Source organism: Cryptomeria japonica, chromosome 6 (assembly GCF_030272615.1).
Source record: "Cryptomeria japonica chromosome 6, Sugi_1.0, whole genome shotgun sequence".
In the NCBI taxonomy this organism is placed as follows: Eukaryota; Viridiplantae; Streptophyta; class Pinopsida; order Cupressales; family Cupressaceae; genus Cryptomeria; species Cryptomeria japonica.
In genome coordinates, this window is record NC_081410.1 from 110,926,341 (window position 1) to 110,952,357 (window position 26,017).

Here is a 26,017-nt window from a genome sequence, read left to right on the forward strand (position 1 = left end):
AGTTCGTTTGCTATGTCTTTCCTTCAATTTCGGGTTTTTTCTTCCTGACTGCAGGTGGAAAATTTTCCTTTGATTGCAAGTTTTAATTTTTTCTTGTTTTAGTGTTGTAGGAAAATTTTAAAACAATTACAAGTGCACTTTATTTAAAACTTGTCACTTGTAACTTAATTTTTATTTCCCCCTTGCTTTTTATGTCTTTTAAGTCATTGTAGGAACTTTTTGGACAAATTATAAGTGAATTTAAAATTATAAGTTTAAAAAGAACTTGTAATTTCTTTTAAAAGTTCCTACTTAAGTGATTTTTAGATGTAATAGCGATTTTATTTCCGTATTACATGTTTTATGTCCTTTAAGTCATTTTAAACTTGTAAAGGGGATTTTATTTCCCTATTACAAGTTATTTTGACATGTGTTTTTGTTTTTTCCTCTCACAAACTCGAATTTGCCTTGGGAGTTGAAAAAGCGAAACAATTAAAACTTGTAAAAGGGTTTTTAAAACCCGATTACATGTCTTTTACAAGCATTTTTAACTTGTTTCTTCTTCCCAAGAACCCGACCTAAATTTTTCTCCAAGGAGTTCGTTTTTGAAAAGTTTGAATCCATTTCTTTTGCTTTGAATCCGGATTTGATGGTGCCAAGTGTTGAGGGAAAGAGGCGTGGGAGATCTTGCTTCCATTTTTGACGGTTTTCTTGCCACGTTTTTGCCCTTTCTTAGGCGCTTTAAACCAGCAAGTCGTGACCCTTCTTCTGCCACATTTTTTGCCTCCTTTCAATCCGTTTGTGTAGCATGTATGGAGGCGTTTTTGGTCTTCTAACCTAAGCAATTCATCTCTTTGCTTCCATACATGGGTTTGCTAGGCGTATTGACCTGTTCTTTCTCCTCCTTGGATGCCGTTTTTGAAGGAGGAGGTTGAATCAAAATCTGTTTTTGGCTGCCAAGGGTTTTCAACATGTCTATGTATGGAGCATTTTAGTTCTTCCCAAGCTCATTTGTTTTGGTCTAGGGCCTTTGACCAAGAAAGGATTCGGGTTTCTAAGTGATCTTCCCAAATGGATAAGTTCTTTGAATGCAATTTGTAAATTTGCATGATTTTCCCCTCTTTCAGATTTTTCCCATTCATTTGATTTCGGGTTTTACAAATCTAATTGCAAACAAGAGTTTTTCCCATTTTCCAAGTTTGCCATTACCGGTTGGTATCATTCTTTCCATTTTCCCCTCATGTCAAAACCCAATTTCATCCATTCATTTCACCTTCATCCATTTTTCCCATTTTTAGTCTACTTGCAGTCAAAATTTAAAACCTGATTGGAGTTGTGTCTTCACTTGCAGTCAGCCTTCTAGAACCCGAAAGTGTTCAATCTTGATCCTAGAGAGAGGCTTGGTAAGAATGTCTGCAATCTGATCACCTGTACTAATATAATTTAGTCGGATCACATTCCTTTCTACCATAACTCGATTATAGTGCTAAGGAATCTCAATGTGTTTAGACCTGTCATGAAATATTGGATTCATTGAAAGCTTGATGCAACTCTGATTGTCACAGTAGATGAAAGTAGGATTCAAGGGCTAACCAAACAGTCCTACAAGCAATTTCCGGAGCCATACTGGTTCTCTTGCTCCCATGGATGCTGCAATGTATTCAGCTTCTGTGGAACTCTGAGCAACTGAAGATTGTTTTCTACATATCCATGAGATCATTCCTGATCCTAAACTAAAGCAACATCCTGATGTGCTTTTCCTGTCAACTACACTTCCAGCCCAATCAGAATCAGTGAATCCATGTAGGTCAAGGTCTACATGTTTATATTTCAGACCAAAACCAATAGTTTCTCGAAGATATCTCAGAATATGCTTTGCAACAACAAGATGTATTTCCCTAGGTTCACACATGAACTGACTTAGTGTATTAACATCATAACATATATTAGGTCTTGTGTTTACCAAATACATCAGAGATCCAATAATTTGTCTGTAGAGGGTAGGATCTGCAAACTCTGATTCTGCAACTGCTTCCTTTAGCTTGTGCAGATTTGTCTCCATAGGTGTGGTCATGGATCTACAATCCATCATTCCAAATCTCTTGAGTATATCAATGGTGTATTTTCCTTGATTAAGGATTATACCATCTGCTTGCTGCCAAACTTCCAATCCAAGGAAGTAGTGAAGAATTCCTAAATCCTTCATATCAAACTCAGAGGCTAATTCTTTCTTACATCGAGAAATACGATTATCCTCTCCTATGATTAGTAGATCATCAATATAAAGAATAAGAATTAATAATTCACCATTTATTACTTTGTAGTAGAGATTTGGATCTACTTCATTCTTGGAAAACCCTAATTCCAAGAGATAGTGATCAATTCTTTCATACCATGCTTTGGGGGCCTGTTTCAATCCATATAGGGCTTTCTTTAATCTGCAGACATGGCTGAATCACAAAACCTTCAGGTTGCTCCAAATAAATTTCTTCTTCAATCTTACCATTCAAAAAAGCAGTCTTAACATCCATTTGATGGACTTTCCATCCTTTAGATGCTGCAATAGCCAAAACTGCTAGGACAAAAGTGTATCTGGCAATAGGAGCAAATGTCTCTTCATAGTCAATACCTTCTTTCTGTGAGAAACCTCTGGCAACAAACCTTGCTTTGTGTTTCTCAATGCTGCCATTTGCTGCATGTTTGATTTTGAAGAGCCATTTAGAAGATACCACAGATTTGCCTTTAGGCCTAGGCACAATATCCCAGACATCATTTTTCAAAATTGACTGATACTCTTTTGACATAGCATCTTTCCACACTTGATGCTTGAGAGCATCTCCAACATAGGAAGGTTCTGCTTCAATGGTTTCACTCATCAAGGCAGCATAACTGGAAAATAGGTTAGGTCTCTTACTTTCTCTAAAGGTCCCCTTTGGAGCAGCATAATTTTCAGCTTCTTGAAGCATCTTTTTAGCCCAAAGTGGTCTCTTCCTAGTTTTGGGATAATGTTCTTCTAAAGGTAAGTCTTGAACTTCATGCTTAGCGTTTTCAGGGGTCTCCCTCTGAATCTCAGGAGTGGGATCCTCATCCATGCTTGTAGGAGGATCTTGGTGTTCCAATTCATTAGAGCTTTTGGACCTCCTGAATGCTATGTCTTCTTCAAAGATGACATCTCTGCTTAGTTCAATTTTCCTTTGTCCAAGTATGTATATTCTGTAAGTCTTAGAGGTTTCACTGTACCCAACAAATACTCCTTTCTTTCTAGAAGGTTCTAATTTTGATCTCCTTTTTTTGGGAACATGAATATAGATTGGACATCCAAAGATCCGGAGATGACTTATGTCAGGTTTGTTACCAGTAAAGGCTTCTTCAGGGGTTTTATTATCAAGAAGAGAATGAGGACATCCATTTTGAATGTACATGGCTGTCCTAGATGCTTCAGCTCAAAATGAGGTTTCTATATTTTGGTCAAACAACATAGCCCTAGCAGCTTGTACTATAGTCCTATTCTTTCTTTCAGCTACCCCATTTTGTTGTGGGTTATAAGGTATAGTTAACTCCCTCTTAATCCCAACATTTATACAATAATCTTTAAACATATCAGAAGTGTATTCCCCCCCATTGTCTGTTCTTAAGGTTATGATTTTCTTACCTGTCATGTTTTTTGCAAGAGCTTTGAATTCCTTAAATTTAGAAAGGATTTCTTCAGACTCTTTGTACCTCAGAAAATATATCCAGGTCTTCCTATAATAATCATCTACAAATATTACATAATATAAAATTCCCCCTAAGGAGGGTACAGACATGGGTCCACATAAATCAGAATGAACTAATTCTAATACATTTTTGGATTTACTATTGCTAGAATTAAAAGACCCTTTAGTATTCTTTCCCAAGGCACACCCCTTGTAGGCTCCTTCAGAATTTTGACTTAGCTTGGGTAAGCCAATCACCATCTTCTCTATCTTAGGTAGGGCATGGAAATGAAGGTGCCCTAATCTTCTGTGCCAAAGTTCATTTGAATCTGGAGTCTCATGAATCAAGTCTTGAGGTGGAGTGGTGCAAATCTGTAGAGGCTCCCTTGTCTTACTCCAATGGTGTGGGCTTTCTTGATGGTGGAGTTCTTTGGCCAAGCAAGTACCTTTCCTTCCATAAAGGTTAATCTGTAACCCTTATCTTCAAGTGCAGAAACTGAGACAAGGTTTCTCTTTATACCAGGTACAAATAGAACTCCAGTCAGCCGTAGGGATATGCCTGACTTTAGGTTGATATTGCAGGTTTCTATTCCCATAACTGGATAATTTGAGTCATCACCAATTGTCACTTCTTCATTTGAATTTTCCACAAGTGTATCTAGGTGCTCACGAAATCCAGTGATGTGTCAAGATGCTCCGTTGTCAATCACCCATGTGTTGGAACTGGAGGTGACTTGACTAGAGAGGGCTGAGTAGAAGACTAGTCTCTCGGAATCACTCCCTTTCTTAACTTCTACCATTGAAGCCTGTTGCTTGATCCTGTCTGGACACTTCATTGCATAGTGCCCATATTGGTCACATCTGAAACATTGTACTTCAGAAATGTCTCTCTTCTTCTTTGAAGACCTCTTTCCATTTGAGCCGTTGTCCCTTTTTCTCTTAAAGTTCTTCTTTCCTTTCTTGTGGGAATTTGAGTTTAGAACTTGAATGTCCTCATTACCATTGTTTTGTTTTATTCCTCTTGTGACAAGCCGAGATTCCTCTTGAATGCAATCGGTTTTCAATCTATCAAACTTAGGAAATTTAGAATGAGCACTGATTTCTTGAATGAACGATTCCCATGGGGTAGGAAGTCCATTTAGGGCCATCATAGCAAGTTCTTTGTTGTCTACTAGATGTCCAATAGTGGATAGTTGATCCCTAAGCTCAGTGATTCTCAAGAAATAGGATGTAATTGTCTCTCCTTTATTCATCTTTATATGGTGTAGTTGATTCTTCAAGGTGAGAGCCCTGCTAGTGTTGTTGATTTCATAAATGTTAGCTAGGGCTTTGAACATCTGAAAGGCCTTCTCATATTTAGAAATAACTGGCACAATGTGGTCTCTCACTGAATCCACAATTATCTTAAGAGCCTTCTCACTATCCTTGCTCCACTGAATTTTCTCCACATCATTAGAGGGTTCAGGAATTTCACTTTTGACATGGGAGTCAATTTTATTTTCTTTCAAAACAAGCATGATCCTAAATTTCCAAGATACAAAATTTGATGCTCCATCTAGTCAATCTTCAAACCTAACTCAAGTTGCCATTAGGATTATAGGAATGTGATCTACTAAGAGCCGAGTGAATGTCTATATGATCGTTACAGAATTAATTTGATCTTCCTTAACTTAGCTCTGATACCATGTTAAGTTTAATTAAATTCTATGATCAAGAGGCTAGAACAGATGAAAGGCATAGTCTGGAATTTACTTCGAACTGTAGTAGTGCGAATGAAGGAAGCACAACACTTACTAATTTCGGTCTTGTCCTCCTCCCTGTTGGATGCATGTTATATATCTAAGTGAATGAGAGGGTACATAGAGAAGAGATATGTCTTCCCACGTGGGAAGACACATCTCTTCCTACGTACCACTCCTAATATCACCGCACATTAACAAAACAATTTATTTGCTTGACCGATCGCGATTTATGATAAATCGTTTGATCTCAGCCCGATGACAAGAAGGGGTGTGACCGGTGGCAAACACCCTAATTCGATATTTATTTATATAGTATTGTTAACGTATATACTACTATGTTAACATATAATTAATTCATGTATCGGAAATGGTACATCCGACGTTACAAGAATTAACATAGATAGCTAGCAAAAAAACTTCCTCTATAGGTCATTAGATTGCAACCTAAATTATTCTATATTTTGTTGTCTCGTCCAATCACATTCTTCAAAACAATATTCATTTTCACCTAAAATTTAAATTCAAAGCAACTGCTTGAATGTTGACGCGAACCTTCAGATTTATAGCTTGAGATGCAAAGAGAAGGCATTGAAATTTTTAAATTAGATTTCCTACACATACAAAACACCTGTAATTGGAAAATGTCCTTCATGTCCTTAGAGAAATTGGTGAAATAATCAATTTTCCAACAAAATTTCCTCTTGTCATTTGCAATGCTTTCCTTCTCTTGATTGACTAACAACGTCACCTCATATGCCAACATCACTCAAGGCGAAATCAAAATTGTTTGTAGCTAAAACAAAATTTTCAGTAGAGATTCCTTCGCACAAATCTTCACCACCAATCTACTTACCCTCACATAAGCCAATTCATGGAATTACGGGTTGCTCTCACAACACATGATCATGAAGATGCTTTGATAGCATATTGAAATGGTAGAGCAAATACAAAAACATCTGATCAAACTGTTATTGTATAGCAGAATAACAAAATGATATATTGATTTTTCAAATATTTAATGCATATAACCAGATTGAGTTTTACATTGTACAATATGGCTTTATAAAGCCTTATTTCCTTGTAACATCCCAAAACTACTTTCAACTACCTCCCAACTAATATTTAACTTAATTTAAAATAACATTTATTTATTATTTTTTATTTAACCTATATATTATTATATAGTAATGATGTAATATTATATGTTATTAAATTAGTTTTTTTTTAATCTCTATATATTAATACTAGTTATTATTACTAATAGTTAATAATATATTTATTATTTATTTATTTTTTGGTTGGTAATAGTTGTTGATTTTCTTAAAAAACCGGGTTTTGACCTGGCCCAAACCAGGTGGGGCTACAACCAAGGAGCCACCTCCCCACAGTCACATAATAAAACTGACCCATTAAGAAATCAATGAGTACATTGCTAATTAACCTCCCCCTTCTCATGAGAGTGAAGGATCAGCCTAATACTCTTATCCTTGGCTCTCTTGTCCCTCTTCCTTTTAACCTCTATCCATCCTTCCTCTCTTGCATTTTCCAATAACTTCAAATTGGAAACACCCAAAACCTCCTTCCCCCCTTCCTCTGAGCTTTTTCGGACCTACATGGTTCGCACTAGTCACCCCTGTGATGCACCCCATCGTTGAATCAGATTTAGTGTTCAACTCTTGCATTTGCTCACTTCTTGCTTGATCCACACATCTGCCCGCACTAACACTATCTTTCACCACAAATTCTGAACCTCTCGTCTTCCTTGCTTTGATGTACCAAAACCATCCTCAGTCTCTGGCACCTTACCCTTGCCAACAATGTGCTCACCACTCGAAGCCTGAGGAACATTATGGGACACCTCCACCTTCTCTATCGTGTAATGTTGAGGGGTCACCTCTTTCCACCAAGATGCTGATTTCTCCACTTTGCTTCTGTCACGAGAAGCAGCACTGTGCCCAGTTATAAAGCATCTCCTACATCTAAATGGAACCCCTTCAAAGTCTACAGGCTGCACCCAGTTACCTTTCGAAGATTTAATAGAAATTTCTAATGGAAGGTCTTTAGATACATCCATCTCCACTAGAATCTGAGCAAAGGTTGTGTGCAGCAAATTTAAAGAACCTTTATCAGCCATCAAAAATTTCCTAAAGAATTCCCTACAGCCTCAAAACAAGATTCAAACCAAAATTGCATGGGAAGATTTGGAAGCCTGATCCAAAGAGGAATTCGATCAAAAGATTCCGACAAAGAGTTAAAAGTCAGATGCCATGGTTTTAGCATCACCGAACGGCTCTTCTCCCAACACCATTGACTGACACAAAGAATCTTATTCCTATCAGTCTCATTTTCAAAAACAACAAAAAAAAACCCTCGAGCATGCGGATAAATTTGCACACATCCTGTCAACATGGGTTCCCAGTGAACAGAGATCCAATTATGGAGATCACCTAGGCTCGGCCACAAACCTCTGATATACCAGCCCGTTGAGGCTGCAAACCCTCTTGTGGCTTAGGCAATCTCCCCATCCAACCCTTTTCAGTACCGTTCTTGACCCCCCTGAGTCGTCCAACTCCTGCCTCAGGCCTGTGAGGGGGACGAAACCCCTTGACCCCAACTTGGGGGCACTGCCCCCAAACCCCCGTCGAAAAATATAGGGGGAAATTGCACCGATGGAAGTAGGGAAAATTTAACCTTCAAGTCTGATTAGGCTCCATATAGCAGCATAATTAGCATTGAAGAAATCTTGGTATTATACATTTTAGAGTTGAAAGTTTGAAACTATGAGTATGTGACATGTGTAATGTTTCAATTATGGCTCTTATGCTCTCTAAATGCATTAATTTCTTTATGTTTTTTTGTAAAACTACGGTTTTTCTTTTTGCCGAGTCCTTGCCGACTATTTCACGAGTCTTTCACGAGTCCAAATTTTTGGTTTGCCGAGTCCGAGGGGAGTCCGAGATTTTCAACTATGATTCTAATTATTAGTTATATGCTATTATATAATTGTTGATCTATTTTAGTCCCTTGGTCCAAATAGCCAACATGAGTACTTTAGGAGTGTTCATTGTTTTAAATTCTTATCAAGAAAAACTTTGGATATTGTCTTTACAATATGATTTTATGTTGTTGTCTAGGAGGCATAAATGTTTTGTCAAAGGTCCTAGGATGCCAATAAATCAAAAAGAAGATTAAATTGTCATTTTCAACAAAGTCCCAGCACCAAAGAGGGAAAAAGATCCAAATTTCTCTCTTTTGAAAACTCCAGGAAGAGTTACCCATATAACATGAGATTAGGGTTTTCTGTTGGTTTGCATGGAAGGAGGCTCCATTCTGGCGTAGAAACAACATTTGTTTCTCTAGCTTGGCATGTTGTAGAAGCTGCAAGAAAGTAGGGAGCGTTGTAGAAGCAGCGGGAAAGCAGGGCACATTGTAGAAGCAGTATGAAAGTAGGGACATTACAGAAGTATTAGGAAAGAAATTAGGGCACATTGCAGAAGCAGCATGAAATTAGGGATGTTACAGAAGTAGTAGGAAAGCAAGCAAGACACTGCAGAAGCAGTAGGAAAGTAGAGCACATTGCAGAAGCAGCCGGAAAGCATTGTATAGGAATAAGACTTCATGATAACTCATTATTATGAACAATCAAACATTGTAACTCAACAACTTAGTTTTTGTGAGAAATATTTTAAAGATAGACGTGTACTCATTTGTTTTAACTTTTGGTACATGGTTAATGTGATCTTGTGATGATACTGTATTGTTCTGGGTTTCTAGTCCTATTTTTATCACCTTTATGTAGAAATGTATGTACATTGCAGGTCACAACTTGTGTTTACGTAATAGTGCAAGGATTAAGTTTTGAGAAGTTGTCATTCAAAACCTTTTAGGGATATTTCCAACTCCTAAATGCTGCCCTAGATATTAAACCTGGTTATGAAATACTTATGCAAGAATATACGAAACTCTGAGTTGGGTATGCTGTAGTTTAACTTATTGATCATATTGTGTATGTTTTAAACAAGTGTAAGCAATAAAACATTTGGTGTATCAGCTCCCATTAGAATTTAGCCTTGTTTTATGTCATTTTCTGCCTTTTTTCCTGTGAATCAGCTCCCATTAGAATTTAGCTTCAAGAGAACCAGCCTTCTGTGGAGACTTACTCCAAACTATGGGCAACCCACAAGCCCTGGAGTAGTTTTCATGCTTATCAACTGTGAGAGAGTCTGAATATCACTCTCTAGGGTGCACTCAAGATTGATAACGATAATGTATTCATGTTATAATTATTGATAATTAATTATTTATACAATTATTATCATAGTATTACTACAATTTAATTAATTACACTGTTTTGTGATAATCAAATGGAAAATTTTTGAAGTTTTTAGATTTAACTTTAAATTCGTCTATGAAGTTTGCATAATGAAAATGGAATGCACTGCTTTGAATCTTTGTAAGCAATGCTTGTTCATATTATCTACACTGTTTTGTGATAATCAAATGGAAAATTTTTGAAGTTTTTAGATTTAACTTTAAATTCGTCTATGAAGTTTGCATAATGAAAATGGAATGCACTGCTTTGAATCTTTGTAAGCAATGCTTGTTCATATTATCTACATGGCAGTACCATGAAAATGCAACACAGTGCTTTGAATCTCTGTAAGCTATGTTTGTTTGTAATATTCATATGACAGACTCGAATTCTATTCCAGGATTGGATAAATAATATATAAATGTCATGTTTGTTTTATGCAGAGTTCACTGACCATAGGTGGTTGCATAATATGTCCTGCTGCCGGTTCTAAAGGCTTAAAAGTCTTGATTTGCTTTTGTGATTCTCCTCGGGCAACATCATCTCAAAATCATATTTTGCAGAAGTTATACAAGGAAGATTTTCAATCTGTTATAGATGAAGTTAAAGATATAATTTGTTTCTCCCAAGAATTCTCAAGTAGTCTAGACGAGGTTGAATCAGATGTGTCATTTTTGCATGTGGAAAGAACAGAGGCTGTTTTGGATGAAGCTAAGAAATTGCAACTTATTTCTGGCTCAACATTATCCACACTTCTTTCCCTAAGAGATGAGATGTTGAAAGATTTTGGCATTAAGCTTGAAGATGGCAATTTTGGAGAAACTGTATCAAGAAATCAAACTATTGATAGATCAGTATTTGAAAAGGTGTCAATCCCATTTGAACAGTCATACTATTTTATGAACAGGTTTGTCATCTCTTGTGAAAAAGCAAAATATAATCAGTATCAAAATATAAAACATCTTGATGCAGCGTATGGTGGCGTATTGGGTCAGATGAATATCAATGCAGATAAAAAGTGCTCTGCTTGTATTATTGGTGATGATGGGACTGCTTGGATCCGTTACATGAAAGAAGCAGATTGGAGTTACCTCTCTCACCTAGTAGAGTCTCAGCTACAAAAGAAACACTTTTTTTCCTCAAAGATTGATCAAGAGAGAATGACATTAGGAGTGCATGCTACAGGACAGGAAAGACAAAATACAAACATTTGTTCAGATTATGTAATAAAGAAGGCGAGAGAAGCTCTTGTAAGATTAAAGACTCTCCCAATACCAGCAAGAAGAGGCTTACCTGTACTTGTGAATAGGCAAGGTACTCTACTTGGGATTCCGGTAATTATTCTGTTTCCCTCTGTAAGTTAAATTTTGAAGTTAAGCTATTAGATTATCATGTTTCAAGTTTTATCAAATGTTTGGGTTTCCATTCTTAACAAATATTGCTATCACATCTTACCATATCTACAGTAATGTCAATTATGGCGTGCTTTTGATGTGTGAATTTCTACGTTGTAAGTAAGAGATGTATAATCAAATATGCAATGTTTTCTGTTAAAATCTTTGATATGCAGATAGGTTAAACACTCAGCAGCCCTAAATTTTGACTATTGACTCGGCCCTCTGAAAAATTTCCAATGTGTTTTTGGCAAAATAATCCTAGAAAACATGGATAAAACTGAATTTAGAGAACTGATAAGTAGTTTTTTATTCATTTGTAGATCAAAAAAGAATCAATATGCATCATAATGTCATATGATCATAAATTACAAATTCTTGGAGCATACTAATATTCTACAGATGTCTTCTATTATTTCTCTTGAAGTAGACTGAAATGTACCCAGCGTTTATAGCTTATCCTAAATGCATGAAAAATACAAATACTTAGGATTTTGGTGGCTCTTTCAATGATTGCAGACTGAGCTACCGCCAATAACAACAGTACTCAAATCAACTTCAATGGATTGACAATTTGCAAACATATAACAAAAACACAGCGATTAAAATGCTTTGCTGGGAGCAATAGAATTGATTAACTGCTGCTGGTAAAAATTCATATTTACATTGTTTAAGTCTTACAACTCACTGATATACTTGCATTTAGGTGTGTCAGATTACACTAGAGTCCTTGCTAGCAACGTAAGATCAGCCTAGGGCTAAAGTATGACACTCGGCAATCAAAATGGAATCTCTTAGTCTGATCCCTGTAAATGAATTGATCTGACAGCTGCTGTGATCTTCATTCCACCCCTGCAGATCTGAATCTAGAAGCAAATTTGTTCTTTAATGACTGCTGTAGGTATCGCCCAGCATTTGAAGCCTTACTTGATCTTCTTCCAAGTGATAATAGGAATGGTAGATAGTATGGACAGCACCCAGATAAAGGGGATTTGTTCAAATAGCTTCACCACTAGATGCCTGTGCCCAGATGTAGCTCGTTCTGTTGGTAAAATCAGTCCTGCGTTTGAATAGCAACTGAAAATTTGATTGACACTGAATTCTGGGACTGAATGTAAACAGTAGTAGTGGGTGAAGGGTTTCTTCCTTACCACACAATCTCTCTCTCCACAGCGGTTTTCGTCCGTCTTTGAGAAGACATTTATTTGCAACAACAAAATTTTGACATACAAAGGCATACCTTGGTGGCACCCAAAACAAAGTTCCTGCAACTGGGTAGTTGGGAGTCCAAGTTGGCCCTAATAAGCCAATTTTATTGTTATTTAAAATTAAGACCAAGTCAACCCTAAAAGCAATCTTTTCATTTATTTTATTTTATTATTATTGCAATAATGAGTATTATTATTATAATAATATAATATTTTTTTATTGTTTTAAAGAAAAAACAGATGGGACATTACAGTCCTCCTGTCCCAAATATTACAAGTCTTGGGGCACCACTTATTTCATTCCAGGACAGAATAATACTGCAACAAACAAACTATCCTTTTCTTCTTGCTTTTTCATTACTTTTACTCTAATTACCACATCATCATATGTGTAAGCTTCAGCATCATTTCCCTTAGCTTGGTCCCAAAAGTGAATTTCCTCATCTCATGGCTATAGCACTATAACCTTTTGTCCAAAGCCAGAGTTGTGGTGGTTGGATTGATTGACGTCCATAATGGGCCCCTTTCAACAGCATTTCTATGCAATGAAGTCTTCTCAAGACGTGATAGTCTACTTCTGGCTGTGACAGGAAACAACAATCCCATCACTTTAAAAATGATGTAATAGTTGCAAGTATGACCAACCTCTGCAAATTTCCAAAAAGTGACTGATGTGGAATCCATGGTTAGCCATGCAAGGCATGGGAACTCTCTATTAGCCATCAGCAGCTGAAAAATACACCTTCCCATGGTCAGGAATCCTCATAGAACTTGTGTGAGTGCCATTGAAGTAATGGAGTGGCTGATGACAATGATGACAGTGGCATTAAGGCTGGAAACTAGGTCCATACCTGTCCTGGCAATGCATCTGCTGTCATACAATGATATCCCTTCGTCATCACTCATCCCTCTCATGCTCTGTTGGTGATATTGTGCGCAAATATCCCTTCGCTCATGGGGTGCTACCCTAGATTTCATATGAACCTTTCCTCTTATCATTATACCATGGGCAATAATTAAAATCAATAGAAGAATGGCACAGCAGTTACCACTTCCTACAAAGGTTTGAAATAAGAAGGCTTGGAGCACCCTTGCGGAGATTGAGGACAGTCTGTTAACTGTGCCAAACTGAAAATTACTCAGTGCCACAACTGAAAACACCCCTTTCACTGCCAGTGATGCCATGTAAAGACTGGAAATGGTGATAATAGCAGTCCCAAAATGGGAAATCATGTGGACATAAGTTTTCGTTACATTTCCATTGCAGCTTGGTTGCAGTATGTGTGTGTCACTTCCTCCCCTTGTACCTGGTTTTTAGTTTTGTCCAACCAAATCAGAATTTGGGCTCCTCCCATTAATATTATAAATATCCTTGAGGTACCTTGTATTGTGCCAAAAACTTTCCCCATATGAAGGATACCTTCCCTCTCTCTTCTCCATTTCTTGGTGAAATCCCTTAATTGATGACCTTCCTAATGACAAATTCGTGTGTGGCACTCCATCCATGATACCATGAAACTCTACCTCCTTCATCTTGAATCCCTTCTAGTGATGAGCTTTCCAAGTAAATAACCAATTTATGTCTACTACTGATCACCTCTTTCATGACTTGGATCATCATGCCCCAAGTGATACGATTTGATGGATGGTACTGTCCAGACAATATGTGTGCTGATAGGTAAAAGTAGTACTCGTATATTGCTCTGAATTTCTTCCTAACAGCTCCAAGGGGGTTGGAGTGTTAACACTTAATATTCTCAAGAAGTGAACCCTCCAAATTAATTTCTCCATATCCTGGCTGTCACACTGCATTCCTTTGCCCCAAATCAGAATTGTGGTGGCTGGGAACCATCTTGTATTAGTGACAAAATCCTAACTGAAGACAATAGATGGAGAATACATCCTCTATGTGCTTAACAACTTCTTTATGGCTGCGAATCGTATGTAGGGAGAACTGGAATTGTTTGTGACAGCAGTTTTTTAAAATTTGGAGCAGCACCCATCATGATCCATGGGCCATAGCTCTTACCCCCTAAGATCTGACCAGTCATGTTAAGTTGATGGCTCTTACCCCAAAGGACTCTTGATTCGCAAATACCTCATTGAGTATCCATTTGTGGTTTGGTATAATGAACATATTTAAAATGGACCAAACATAGAAAAGTATTTTACCTTGGAGTGCAATCTTGATTAGCTTTATGCATTGAGTGATTTGGTTTCCCCAAACATTCACATCCTCTAAGCTGAACTTATAATTAATGATGCTCAAAAAACATACACAATCAAATCCAAAAACAAAGCAGCATTAATCTCATGGATTGTGGAAATTTAATTACATTGAAATTATAATGTTTACCCTAGACACTTTGTACTCTTGCCATAAGACTCCAAGCCTTACACTGGAAAGATGGTTTGGATCAGATTGTGTGGGCTGGAAGGTAGCTGTAATAGTCATACTTCACCTCAAATTTCTCCTCCAACAGCACTAAAAATGCTAGGATGTGATACCCTCTACACACAACATCAAATGAGGGGATTTTCTCCATATCTTGGCTGTAACTGTGCATTCTTTTGCTTGGAATCAGAAATGCAATGGCTGGAAACTACCTTGTATTAGTTTCAAACACTTCAACAATGTGAATGGGCTGGAAACTCCCCCAACATGTGACAGAAAACTCCTCTTTGGTTTTGAAAAAAATTGTGATTGTCACCACATGAACTTTCATCCATAGAGCCATGGCGACTCTAGGATCTCCTGCAATTCCTTGAAGTTTTATCTCTTCTTTCTTGGATTCCAACTCCATAGTGAAGTCTCCCATTAAATGCACCCAATGCAAGATCCATGTTTTGTTGATCCCTCCATGACTTATGATATAGAAAATTTTGCATGTCGCTTGTTCACCCCAAAGGATGTCCACTTGCCTTGCCTTTATGGTGTTGGGAACTTGTAGTGTCTCTTTTTTCATGAATTCTCCAACTTGCTTGTAGTTTGATACCCAAAACACCATACCATGCTTGGTCATAAAATCTTGAATGTCAAAATGGCACTTATTTTACTTACGTTCTTCTAGTATCAAGCACCCTGAGGTAACCATCACCATTTGGTCCTCAAGTGTGGTGACATGACAATTTGGTGAATGTGTCCATTGTCCTTCAATGTCCATTTTGGGTGACTCACTATCATATTGTAAATCTTCATCAAGCATCCTATAAACCTATGAGGCCTCATCCAAAGGATGTGTCAACATGTTAGTCCCAAAATAGAAGCCACCACATACCTTGTGCTTGCTCATGGTTGAGCTTAACCCTTGGTATAAGGGAATTGGAAATCGATAGTCAACAATAGAAGTGTTGATGGGTGTTTTGTGACCACACCAACACAAAATAAAGTTTCCAAAGGACACTCTATTTTCTCTTGAGAAAAGACCCCTCGTATGCTAAGATTGTGAAGATCATAGAGGTGACTCCAAGGTTCCCATTGTGAACTTGCGACTTTATGTTGGATATGAGCTCATTTGGCTTGATGTGATATGTTGGTAACATAAAGGGACTTATGTTTGAGTCGTTCTTCACTTCTTTTGCAATACTAGCTGGAACTTTTTCATCGATTATTGCAATCTCGTGATGCTTCTTCTTCGAACAAACACAACTGAAATTAAAGGGGAAAGGGTTAGAAGGATCTAAATCTACTCCTAAGGAGAAGGATATCAATGGATAGTGCTCTAATGGACGAATTCCAAATAAACCAAGTTCTGCTACGCCAAGATCAACTACAACTCCACAAGAACTAGTGCAATCTTCCAAGGATGTTGAAGGACTTTCACATCAAGAATGTGCATTTGAATACCCAAGATGGCACAAGCCAAATGACTATCCACAATCGAACTTAGCACAAATTTAGTGGCTCAGGCTAACTTTACACTAAACTTATAATCAACAAGATGCAAAAAGTATGAACCGTGGAAATTCATCAAACACCATTACATTATCCATTAAGATCTAAGCACTTTATCTAACAATTGAGATATTGGAAGAACACCATGAAACAAGTTGAAATAAACATGAATCCACCATATCTTCAATGAAATCAAATTTTATTTCTCCAAGTCTTACAACAATGTCTTCTCCTTCTCCTATTCTACTTCTACTCTAAGGAGCAAGATCTTTCTACTTCGCTATCTATGTAATGAATTGCAATTGAGAGGGCAGGGCCTTTTATAGAGATCCTCCCATGAATGAACAACCAAGATTGATTTGAAATCAAGGGGCAAGATTACAAGATGCAAAAACCTAATTAGGGTTTGACAAAAAATGAACCCTTTGTGACACCAAGTAGTAGGTCTGGTAATAAATAAGGCATCACACCCACTTTGCATTAAATGACCCATCATTCCAAGTAAGGCAGCCACTATGCATTAAATGAACCACCACTCCATTAAGCATTTAATAGATTCTCACCCAAAATAGCACGCCTGCTATCCCGCTCCTTGGCAGCAAATGCATTGAATTTGGTCATGATGGTTTGGAAACACATGATTGGCCGAAGAAGATGACGGAGCACCACCTCAGCATGTTGGATGCCATGTGGACCCAATGACTCATCACGAGGAATATTCCATTTTGCATCATTTTGTGATCAAGGTTCTAACTTTGATTAACTTTTTTGAAATTATCTTTTCTTGTCAACGATTTTGTCATTCTTGAAGTCATTCATACTTGAACTGGATCTCAGGTACTTTGAATGCCTTCCTTGAATATTTGGAATTGGAATTCTTTCTCCTTGTTCTTTCCTGACTGGGATCTTGGGCTTCTAGAGGAAATTCAAGATAACTGTAAATTCTTCTCATCTGTACTTGTTTGAATCTTGAGTTCTTTCAACTGGTATTCTTTGGAACTAGAATTCCTCCTCCATGAACTTCCTGAGATTGGATTTCTTCTTAAACTTGGATGTCATAAACTGGATCTTCTCATCTTGGACCTTCGTGTCTCTTGACGTCTTGATGTTGTATTTGGATTGGATAGATGAATTCTTGATGTTTATCATTTTCTGACTTGTCAAGAATGCCATGTTTTATCAAAATATCTCCTTAAGAACTTCAATTTTATGTCTCCGGTCACTTTTCTTCTATGGGCGCATTTGAGATAGGTGGAAGGATTCTCCATGTTTGGACGCCAGTTCTCCATGGTGGAGGATTCTTCTTGCTTGGGTGCACACGAAATGCCACGGAGGATTCCTCCCAAACTTAGTAAAAATTTCATCATTTCTTGCCTCTTTGAATACTTGGGCACGTTTGGAAGGGAAAGAAGGATTTTTTTCTTAGTGAAATTTCATCCTGTCTATGTCCTGAAAGTGCTTGGGCGCATTTGGGAGGAATTGAAGGATATCTTTGCCTTGGAAAAAGTTTCATGATCTTTATTTGTTTTTGAGGAATTCCTAAGTGCATATCAACCCTGGAGAAGGAAAAAATCCTTTCCTTGTGAAATTTTGCCATTTTCTGTTCTGTGAATGCTTGTGCATGCTTTTTCCTAAAGGAGGAATTTTTTGACATTCAACCACTTTTTCCATCTATCAAGAATTTTGTCTAGTCTAGAATTTGGAGGAGAGGAATTCTCAACACTTAGTCAATTTTTCACTTTCCTAGAATTCTGCATACTTGGGTGTATTTTGGCATGGAAGGAGGAATTTTGGCATTTTTTAAATATCATTCATTGCCAGTGAAATATGCTCCCTTTTTTGTCCTGGACGCAAATTTGAGGTGGAGGAGGAATTTTGATAGGGAGGAAAAATCCTCCTTGACCAAGGAAATGTGCTCTACTCTTGTCCTTGAGTGCAGTTTCAAGGTAGTGGAGGAATTTTGCCAAGGAAAATTCTCCTTGACCAAGAAAATGCGCTCTCCTCTTGTACTTGAGTGCAATTTTGAGGTAGTGGAGGAATTTTTAGTGAAGGATGAATTCCTTCATGCCCAAGAATAGACTTTTTGTGCCTTTGCCATTTTGAGAAAGAATTTCAAACAGCCAAAATTTTGATTGTCTACCTACTTTTTCTGGATTTTGAACTTGGATATTCAAGAATGTTCTGCCATCAGTGTCCTACCAGCTGCCTGTTGATGTGTATTTTGTACATGACCAAACACAGAATAAAATACCCAAAGGTATCTTATCCTCTCTTGAGTAAAGTTTCCGAATGCTGAAGATATCGCAAAAAAAGGATCAATCGGTGAAACTTCAAGGTTCTGTTATGTAGGTTCTCTACTCGTGGATAAGCACCAGTTGTCGTTGTGTTTACTGTTTTTCAAGGGGCCTTACGTACTCTCAGAGAAAGCTTGTTCGTGTGACTACTTTTCAAAATGAGGAAACAGGATTCCCCTAATGCTAACTGATGTTTCAAAAAGATCAAAAGATAAAGGTTTTGAGGAGGCGAAACTAAATTAATCCTAAGAATGACTCAGTGATGATTGGTCTTGATAGGACTCTACCAATTTCAGTATTGCCAAGAGGTTACAACTCCATTGGAATTGGTGCGATCTTCTAAGGGGATTCAATGATTTTCAAATCACTAAGGGGATAGATACTATTAGTAAGACACATATCAATGCCTCCAACAATGATTGAACTCGTAAACAATCTCAATGTTTCCAGTTGACCACACAGGGCGTTCTTACAATCAGTAAGGAGCTAGTGGTTTGGAATATGAGTCTTATCAAAGATCAAGCACAACATTCGTCCTTCAAACTTAAAACTTTAAATGCTATCTCTACTAGGAGTGATTCAAGAAGATAAACAACCATGAAAATAGCCACAAGGATTGCAATAAAACACCATAACTTCAATATTTCATTGATCTCATAGCCAAATAAAACAACAATTGTTCAACTTTCTCTCTTCACTACTTATTTCTATGTTGCTGACAATATTGAACTCTAAAAAATTCTAACTATCTCTCTCTTACTTTTTTCTAACTCTTTAAAATGAAATGAGTGAGGGCTTATATAGCACTCTCAAATACAATGAACGGCCTGGATCAAAAGAAGATCGATGGCTGAGATTTTGACACCTAAACCCTAATTAGGGTTTGTTACAAAAAAGTCTCCATTTAGATAAGCATTATCAATCCATAGCCAATAGTAATTGGCACAAATAACGAGGAGACATAGACCAATAGGAATTAAGTTGCCACATCATTTTATAACAACTTCTCATCTAGAACTTTGTTCCACTTTCTATGCTCTTTTCTAGCATATTCAATGAATCTGGTCGTGTTCGCCTCAATCTCAGCAATGGGAATCTCAGGAAGATTCTTCATCCGTTCTTCCAAGTGAAGGACTTGATCAAAGGCAGTGAGAAGAGTCGTCTCCCATCCAAGCTCTATCTCTTTTGTTTTCTCAATCAGGAACATAGTAGCATACATCTGATTTCGCTGCTCTTCGGTGACTATGTTCTCCTCTTTGCAAAAGATGACTTTGATCTTGTCTTCCAATTCCTGGATGTCTACATCCGTCTCGATCTCAATTCTTCTGTCAAGGATCGTACACAATACCTCAAACACCTTGTCTTGAATAGGGTGGATGGTTCCCTCAACTCGGCTGCATTTGGAACTGATATCTTCGAAAAGAACTTCCTTTATCTGGAGCAAAGTTGACCACTGCAGAAGGCTATGGGCTTCTCCATTCATTATCTTCTCTTGTGTTAGGATCTGTCTTGGTGTCCTTCTTATCACTTGCAGGACCGGGATGACAATATCTCTAGTGTGAGCAGATGCATCCACAGTTACCAATAGATTATGGATGATCTCAAGAACCTGGATGGCCCGATGGACCGTCTTCATCATCTTTGTTGCAAATTCAATGGCAACCTTGTAAGACTCATCAATCCAAGAACTCATGATTTGAGCTAAGCTCTTCATTCTTTCTGCCTCATTTACTGACTCAAGAGGAAGTGCATGCAAAGGAGATATTGCTGGATCTTGTCGTCTCAAAGGTTGATTAAGATGGCTAAAATAATTCCTCCAAGCACTGACCTCCTTTTCTAGTTTCTTATTCTTTTCCATTTCTTCTTTGAGTTTGTCGTTAAGTGCTCTCACTGAATCAACTGCTTCTTCCATAGCCTGCTCGGAGGTAAGTGGGCCAAGATCAATTGTATCTAGATCATATTCTTCTGCTAGAATCTCATCCTCATACTTGTCTACCAATGGTGTAGCTATCTGCACCTTTCGGGATCCTGCTTCATCTCTAATTACTTTTGACATCTTGGTGGCCTTCTTCTTTTCGACCTCTTCATGAGAACTTCCTATGAGACTTTCCAAGTCAAACACTTGTTCCTCCTCTTCGACCACAACTACCTTTGTTAGCCTTTCTTTTAGCCAATCTGGAATGGAAGACTTCCTTTCCCTCACTTGTATTTCTTTAGGCAGAGGTCTATCTTCTCTGAAAGGAGATGTTGCTTCATCATCATTCTTTTCTTCTTGTTGTTCATTAGCACCAACCTGGACAGATTGACTAGATGAATGCTGAGGTGCCTGTCCTTTACCTCGATTTTCATTCTGCACCATGGATTCCATAGACTCATCAATTTCATACACTATCTACCTTTGATCTTCTCCTTGACTTGCTTCCTTTTCAGGCCTAGAAGATGTACTTGGTGGACGATCAAGATTCACCTTTTGTTTCTTCTTGGAAGGCTCTCTCTTCTCAGGTCCTTCTTTTCTCTTTGAACCCTTGGAATGAGAAGTATTCTCACTCACACTTGCCTCTCCTTCTGTTCTTGTCTCCAGGGTGAATGTCATGGATACATTCTGCTCCTTCAACTTTTGATGTTGTACGTCTACCCATCTACGAGTACAAGCTAACACAGGAGCCATCAATGCTCTTAGGTCCGAAACCTCTAGCTCATTCCAATCTATCTTCACTTCTTTATCTTCCTTCTCATAGGATGATTGGAGGTATCTACCACTGTCCTGGGCTTGATCGGCTACTCTGTAAACTTTACACTTCCTGATGAGATCCAAGGGTAACCTGGAATGCATCTTTCTTTTCACTTCTATATCATCCTGAATATTCATCCAGAAGTCTTCGACTTGAAACTCATGCTTGTACTTCTTCCCAACTGTCTCTTCTATATGACCACGAGGATCGAAATTCTCCCTTAAGGCAAAGGATGTGAATGAATATAGAGATAACTCCTTCTCTGCATCTTCCGTGGCAATTCCATTTCCATGCTTGTGTCTTAATGCTCTAGCATAAGCTGCCAACTACCTAGTCACTTCAAGTAATATTATTCTGTCTGTACGATATCTCGGCAACATGTAGGGAGGTGAAGGACATCCGTGGACCCTGATGTAGGTGAATTTAGGAAACTGAATGAACCATGCACCATGCTTCTTCACGAGCTCTTGTGCTTCCAGAGACAATCGATTGTGAATCCCTCCTTGCAATGTCCTGGCGATATACATCGTGAAGGTATCATTGATTAGCTTGTAATCATTCTTTGGTGGATGATGTAATTGAATATAAGAATCACAAACTCTTATTTCTCCGGGTCCTCTCCCAACAACTCCTCTGTGTGGTAGCCCTGCGTACTCAAAACTTCTGACTAAGGAATATATGACATATGAACTCATGTGAAAAGACTTGGTAGGGGCTAGCCTCCTCAACTGCAAGTCCAAGTTATTACTAATGATCCTAGCCCAATTGAACTTTCCTTGTCCTTGCATAATCACTTGTATGAAGAAGAACATCCATTTGTCGAAGAAGAAGGCTTGAGAGGCACCAGTAACCCGATTGAGCATGGTTATCAAGTCCTTGAACTCTTCCTGGAAATCAATCCTGTGCGGTGTATTAGGAATCTTGTTCAGGCGAGGTCGACTTTTGAGCAACTAATTCTTGTTGATGAAGTTCAGACAGGAATCAAGATCATCCTCGTACACAGACCTAGCTCCTTCTAGACTTTTGTAGATCATGTCTCTCTGCTCTGGGAGATGAAAGGCTTCACTTATAGCTTCCTCCGAAAGGTAGGCTAAGATAGTTCCATCCTCGGCTATGATTGTCCTCGAATGTGAATCATAGTGTCGGGCACATTCGATCATCAACTCTTGACACTTGACTGCAGGAGGGAAACTTGCGGCCTTGATGATGCCACTCTCAATTATCCTCTTCGCAACAGGTGACGGCTTCCCGATGTAGGGTGCTTCCCGAAACTTCTTCACATTGAAGTTTCCTATATTGGTGTCTCCGATATTGCTCCACTTGGACACGATCCTGGTCTCCAATTCATCGTTCTTCTGATCCTCCTTTATGAGAGCCTGTCAGGTAGTGGATCCACTGGCCTTGGGGGTTGTCATTTGATACCTACACAAAAGGCTTAAAGTTAGGTTTGAGCATAGTACCTTAAGGTATGGCATTTAAGTCTTTCCAAGGAAATAAGAAGATTACAATTTGAAAATAGTATGATAAACCTTTAGAATTATGAATTTTCAAATTGATATTAATTGTGAATTAAATCAGATTGTGCAAGACCTAACCTTACAAAGGATTGCTATGGGAAATCAAATTAAATTTTGAATAAGCTTTCAAAAATCTGATCATACATACCTTTTCCTTGATTTTTAGCTATCAACCTTGAAAAAATAATGGATAAAAGAAAATGGATATCTGCTGGACAAAGGCTCCTTGATTTGAATTTCAGATCCTTCCTTTGATGGCTTCAACCTTCAATCAGCCTTCAAGCCTCCTTCAAAATCTGGGAATTCGCCTCCAATCAGCTCTTAATCAGAAATCCGCCTTTAACTATCCTTCAAGATCTGGAAATTTGCCTTCAATCTGCTCAATTTTGCACTCCTAAATCTTCTCCTCAAATTCGCATGAGAGAAAGTGAATGAATGACAAATGATTTCAAAACAAACCTTTCCTTTATAGGGCGCTCACCTCACTTTACCTCTAGGCCGACTTGGCAAATAGGTAAAAAAATAAAATAAAACCACTTATACAAGCTGGCCGACTTGATTAGAAGGCAAAATAAAATGCTTTTGAGTGCTAAAGTGAGATTTTTTTGATTTAGGATAATTTCAACGCCCAAAGGTTGATTTTTTTATTTATTTTAAGGCTTAGAAAAATTAATTAATCAATTTATAAGTACCTTAACTCATGTGAATTTGTCTTAGTCCCCCAAATGAAATCTAATTGGCAAATTTGGTGAAAAGATATAAGTAAGCTCAGTGGATGCTAAAGTTTGATCATGGTTTGATTAAGGCTCATTCCCCATAGGCACTAAAATACTTAAGGTATGAGGAAGGCTTAAATTACTTCAAGGAGGCTTATTTGAACTTTTTCATCTAGGCTAATTCACTCCATCAATCAAAATCCTCACCACCTAGGCTTGCCATCTCTTCATGTTCTTTGTCTAGCCCAAACAAGGCGAAGAATAGGCTTTCTCAAGGATTCACCTTGGACCCTTTGGAAGGGTGAAGAGCGATTTCCTTGATGTTGCCTTAATTGACTCATTTCTTACTCCAAAATCCTCTTAAAGGTGTACATATGCTTGTTTTGGCCTAACAAAGTCCAGGGAGCCATCCTTCTAGCCTCTCATATGGGCAAATTAGGTGATAATGGGAATTTCGCTCTGGACCCTTTGGAAGGGTCAGGAGCGAAATTCCTTCTTTAGGCTTCATTTTACACTTTCTTTACCTCAATTCACCCTACAAGGCTTAAATAACCTCCCTCCAGTCTTTTCATGCCTTAGGAATCAAAATCTTATCTTGACACAAAGGGGAAATAGTGATTTTGATGAATTTCGCTCTGGACTCTTTGGAAGGGTCAAGAGCGAAATTCACTCTTTGCTTGCCTATTCACACCTAATTTCACTTTCTTCACTTCATTTCATCTGGACTCCCTCATATTGAATCTATTTCCCAACTTGGCAACATTGGTTTGATCTTCACAAGGCCTAAAAGGTCAAATTCACTCAAAAACCTAGCCAGGGATAGGACCTATCCAGAATTTCGCTCTGGACCCTTTGGAAGGGTTAGGAGCGAAATTCCAATTTTAACTCAAAATATGCATCTTTTGTGGTCAAAAATCTTTCCGAGGAATTCCAAATAGCTTCTTTCACTCCAGCCTAGACCTGACTTTACTCAAATCTTGGAAAAAAATGTGGTTGGAAGAATTTCGCTCTGGACCCTTTGGAAGGGTCAGGAGCAAAATTCAATTTTTAGCTTGAAACTAGCATATTTGAAGGCAACAAACTATTCAAGGGCAATCCTAGGAGCATCCCTCACTTGATCTAGGCCTGACTTGGCACAAACTCTTTGAAGATAGGATGTGTTTGAGGATTTTCTCTCTGGACCCTTTGGAAGGGTCAGGAGCGAAAATCTTGTTTTGAGCTCATTCCTTCATCATTTCATCTTGAATCCACCTCACAAGGCAATGAAACAATTCTCCTCTTTCATCCAACCCAAGCTTGACTTGATTTTGCAAGGAAAAATAGGTGATAGTAGAATTTTCGCCTTGGACCCTTTGGAAGGGTCAAGGGCGAAATTCCAATTTTGACTCAATTCCTTCAAACTTGATAATTTTTTGGCAATTTGAAGCCATCCTTAAGGCCTTCTTTGATCTCAATCCTCACTAGACTTGGCATATATTTAAGGGAAAAGGTAGGTTTTGCACAATTTTGCCCTAGGCCCTTTGGAAGGGTCAGGAGCGATTTTCAAGTTTTCTAGCATGTTCCTCCATCATTTAACTTCAATTCACCTCCAAGACCAAGGACACATCACCTCACTCCCATCTAGGCCATAAAAATCAAAATTTGAACTTGTCTTGCAAAGAAAGTAGGTGATCCTAGGATTTTTGCTCTGGACCCTTTGGAAGGGTCAGGAGCGAAATCCTTGGTTTGAGCTTACTCCTCCATCATTCGACCTCAATCAACTTCAAAAGGGCGAGAACACCTCTCCTCACACTCATCCAAACTATAAAGACTCAAAGTTGACTTGATTTTGTAAGGAAAATAAGGTGATTTTAAGATTTTCGCTCTGGACCCTTTGGAAGGGTCAGGAGCGAAAATCTCATTCTAGGCTTGATTCTCCATTTCTCCAACTTCAAACCACCTCAAGATTCAAAGACATGCTATCCCACTTCCATCCACGCCATAAAAATCCAAAGACTAGACGTCCTCCAATGGAAAAATAGGTTTTTTTAGGAATTTCACTCTGGACCCTTTGGAAGGGTCAGGAGCGAATTCCACTATTTGGCTCAAAATCTTTCATTTTTCAATGTTTTCAAACATTTCCAATGGCAAAAGATGTCCATCCTTCCTTTCAAGATGCCTTGCAAATCAAAATTTGGTCAAACTAGGGAGGAAATGAGCCTTAGGAGGATTTTCGCTCTGGACCCTTTGGAAGGGTCAGGAGCGAAAATCACAATTTGGGCTTGATTGTTCATTTTTCAAACTTCAATTTTCTCCTGGAGGCAAATATAGATCGTATTCCACTTGAGGAACCATGTGTTAAGCCCATTCAAGGTAGCAAATGAGGTTTATAGTGAATTTCGCTCTAGACCCTTTGGAAGGGTCAGGAGCGAAAATCATCTCTTAGGCAAAATCTTGATCATCCAAAGCATCCAACTCCCTCTCAAGACAAGAACACACCCATTCATCCTCCATCATGTCAACACCTAGCCCAAACAAGGAAGAAATCAAGAGC

At 38.2% G+C, this 26,017-nt stretch overlaps 1 protein-coding gene across 1 annotated transcript in view; it reads left to right on the forward strand.

Annotated features, from left to right (window-relative positions):
• LOC131051237 (uncharacterized) overlaps positions 1-26,017 on the forward strand; it is a 180,087-nt gene that overhangs the window by 144,992 nt on the left and 9,078 nt on the right. The window contains exon 10 of the mRNA XM_057985654.2: positions 10,172-11,062. Coding sequence (XP_057841637.2) covers positions 10,172-11,062 — 891 coding nt within the window. The remainder of the gene's footprint in view (positions 1-10,171; positions 11,063-26,017) is intronic.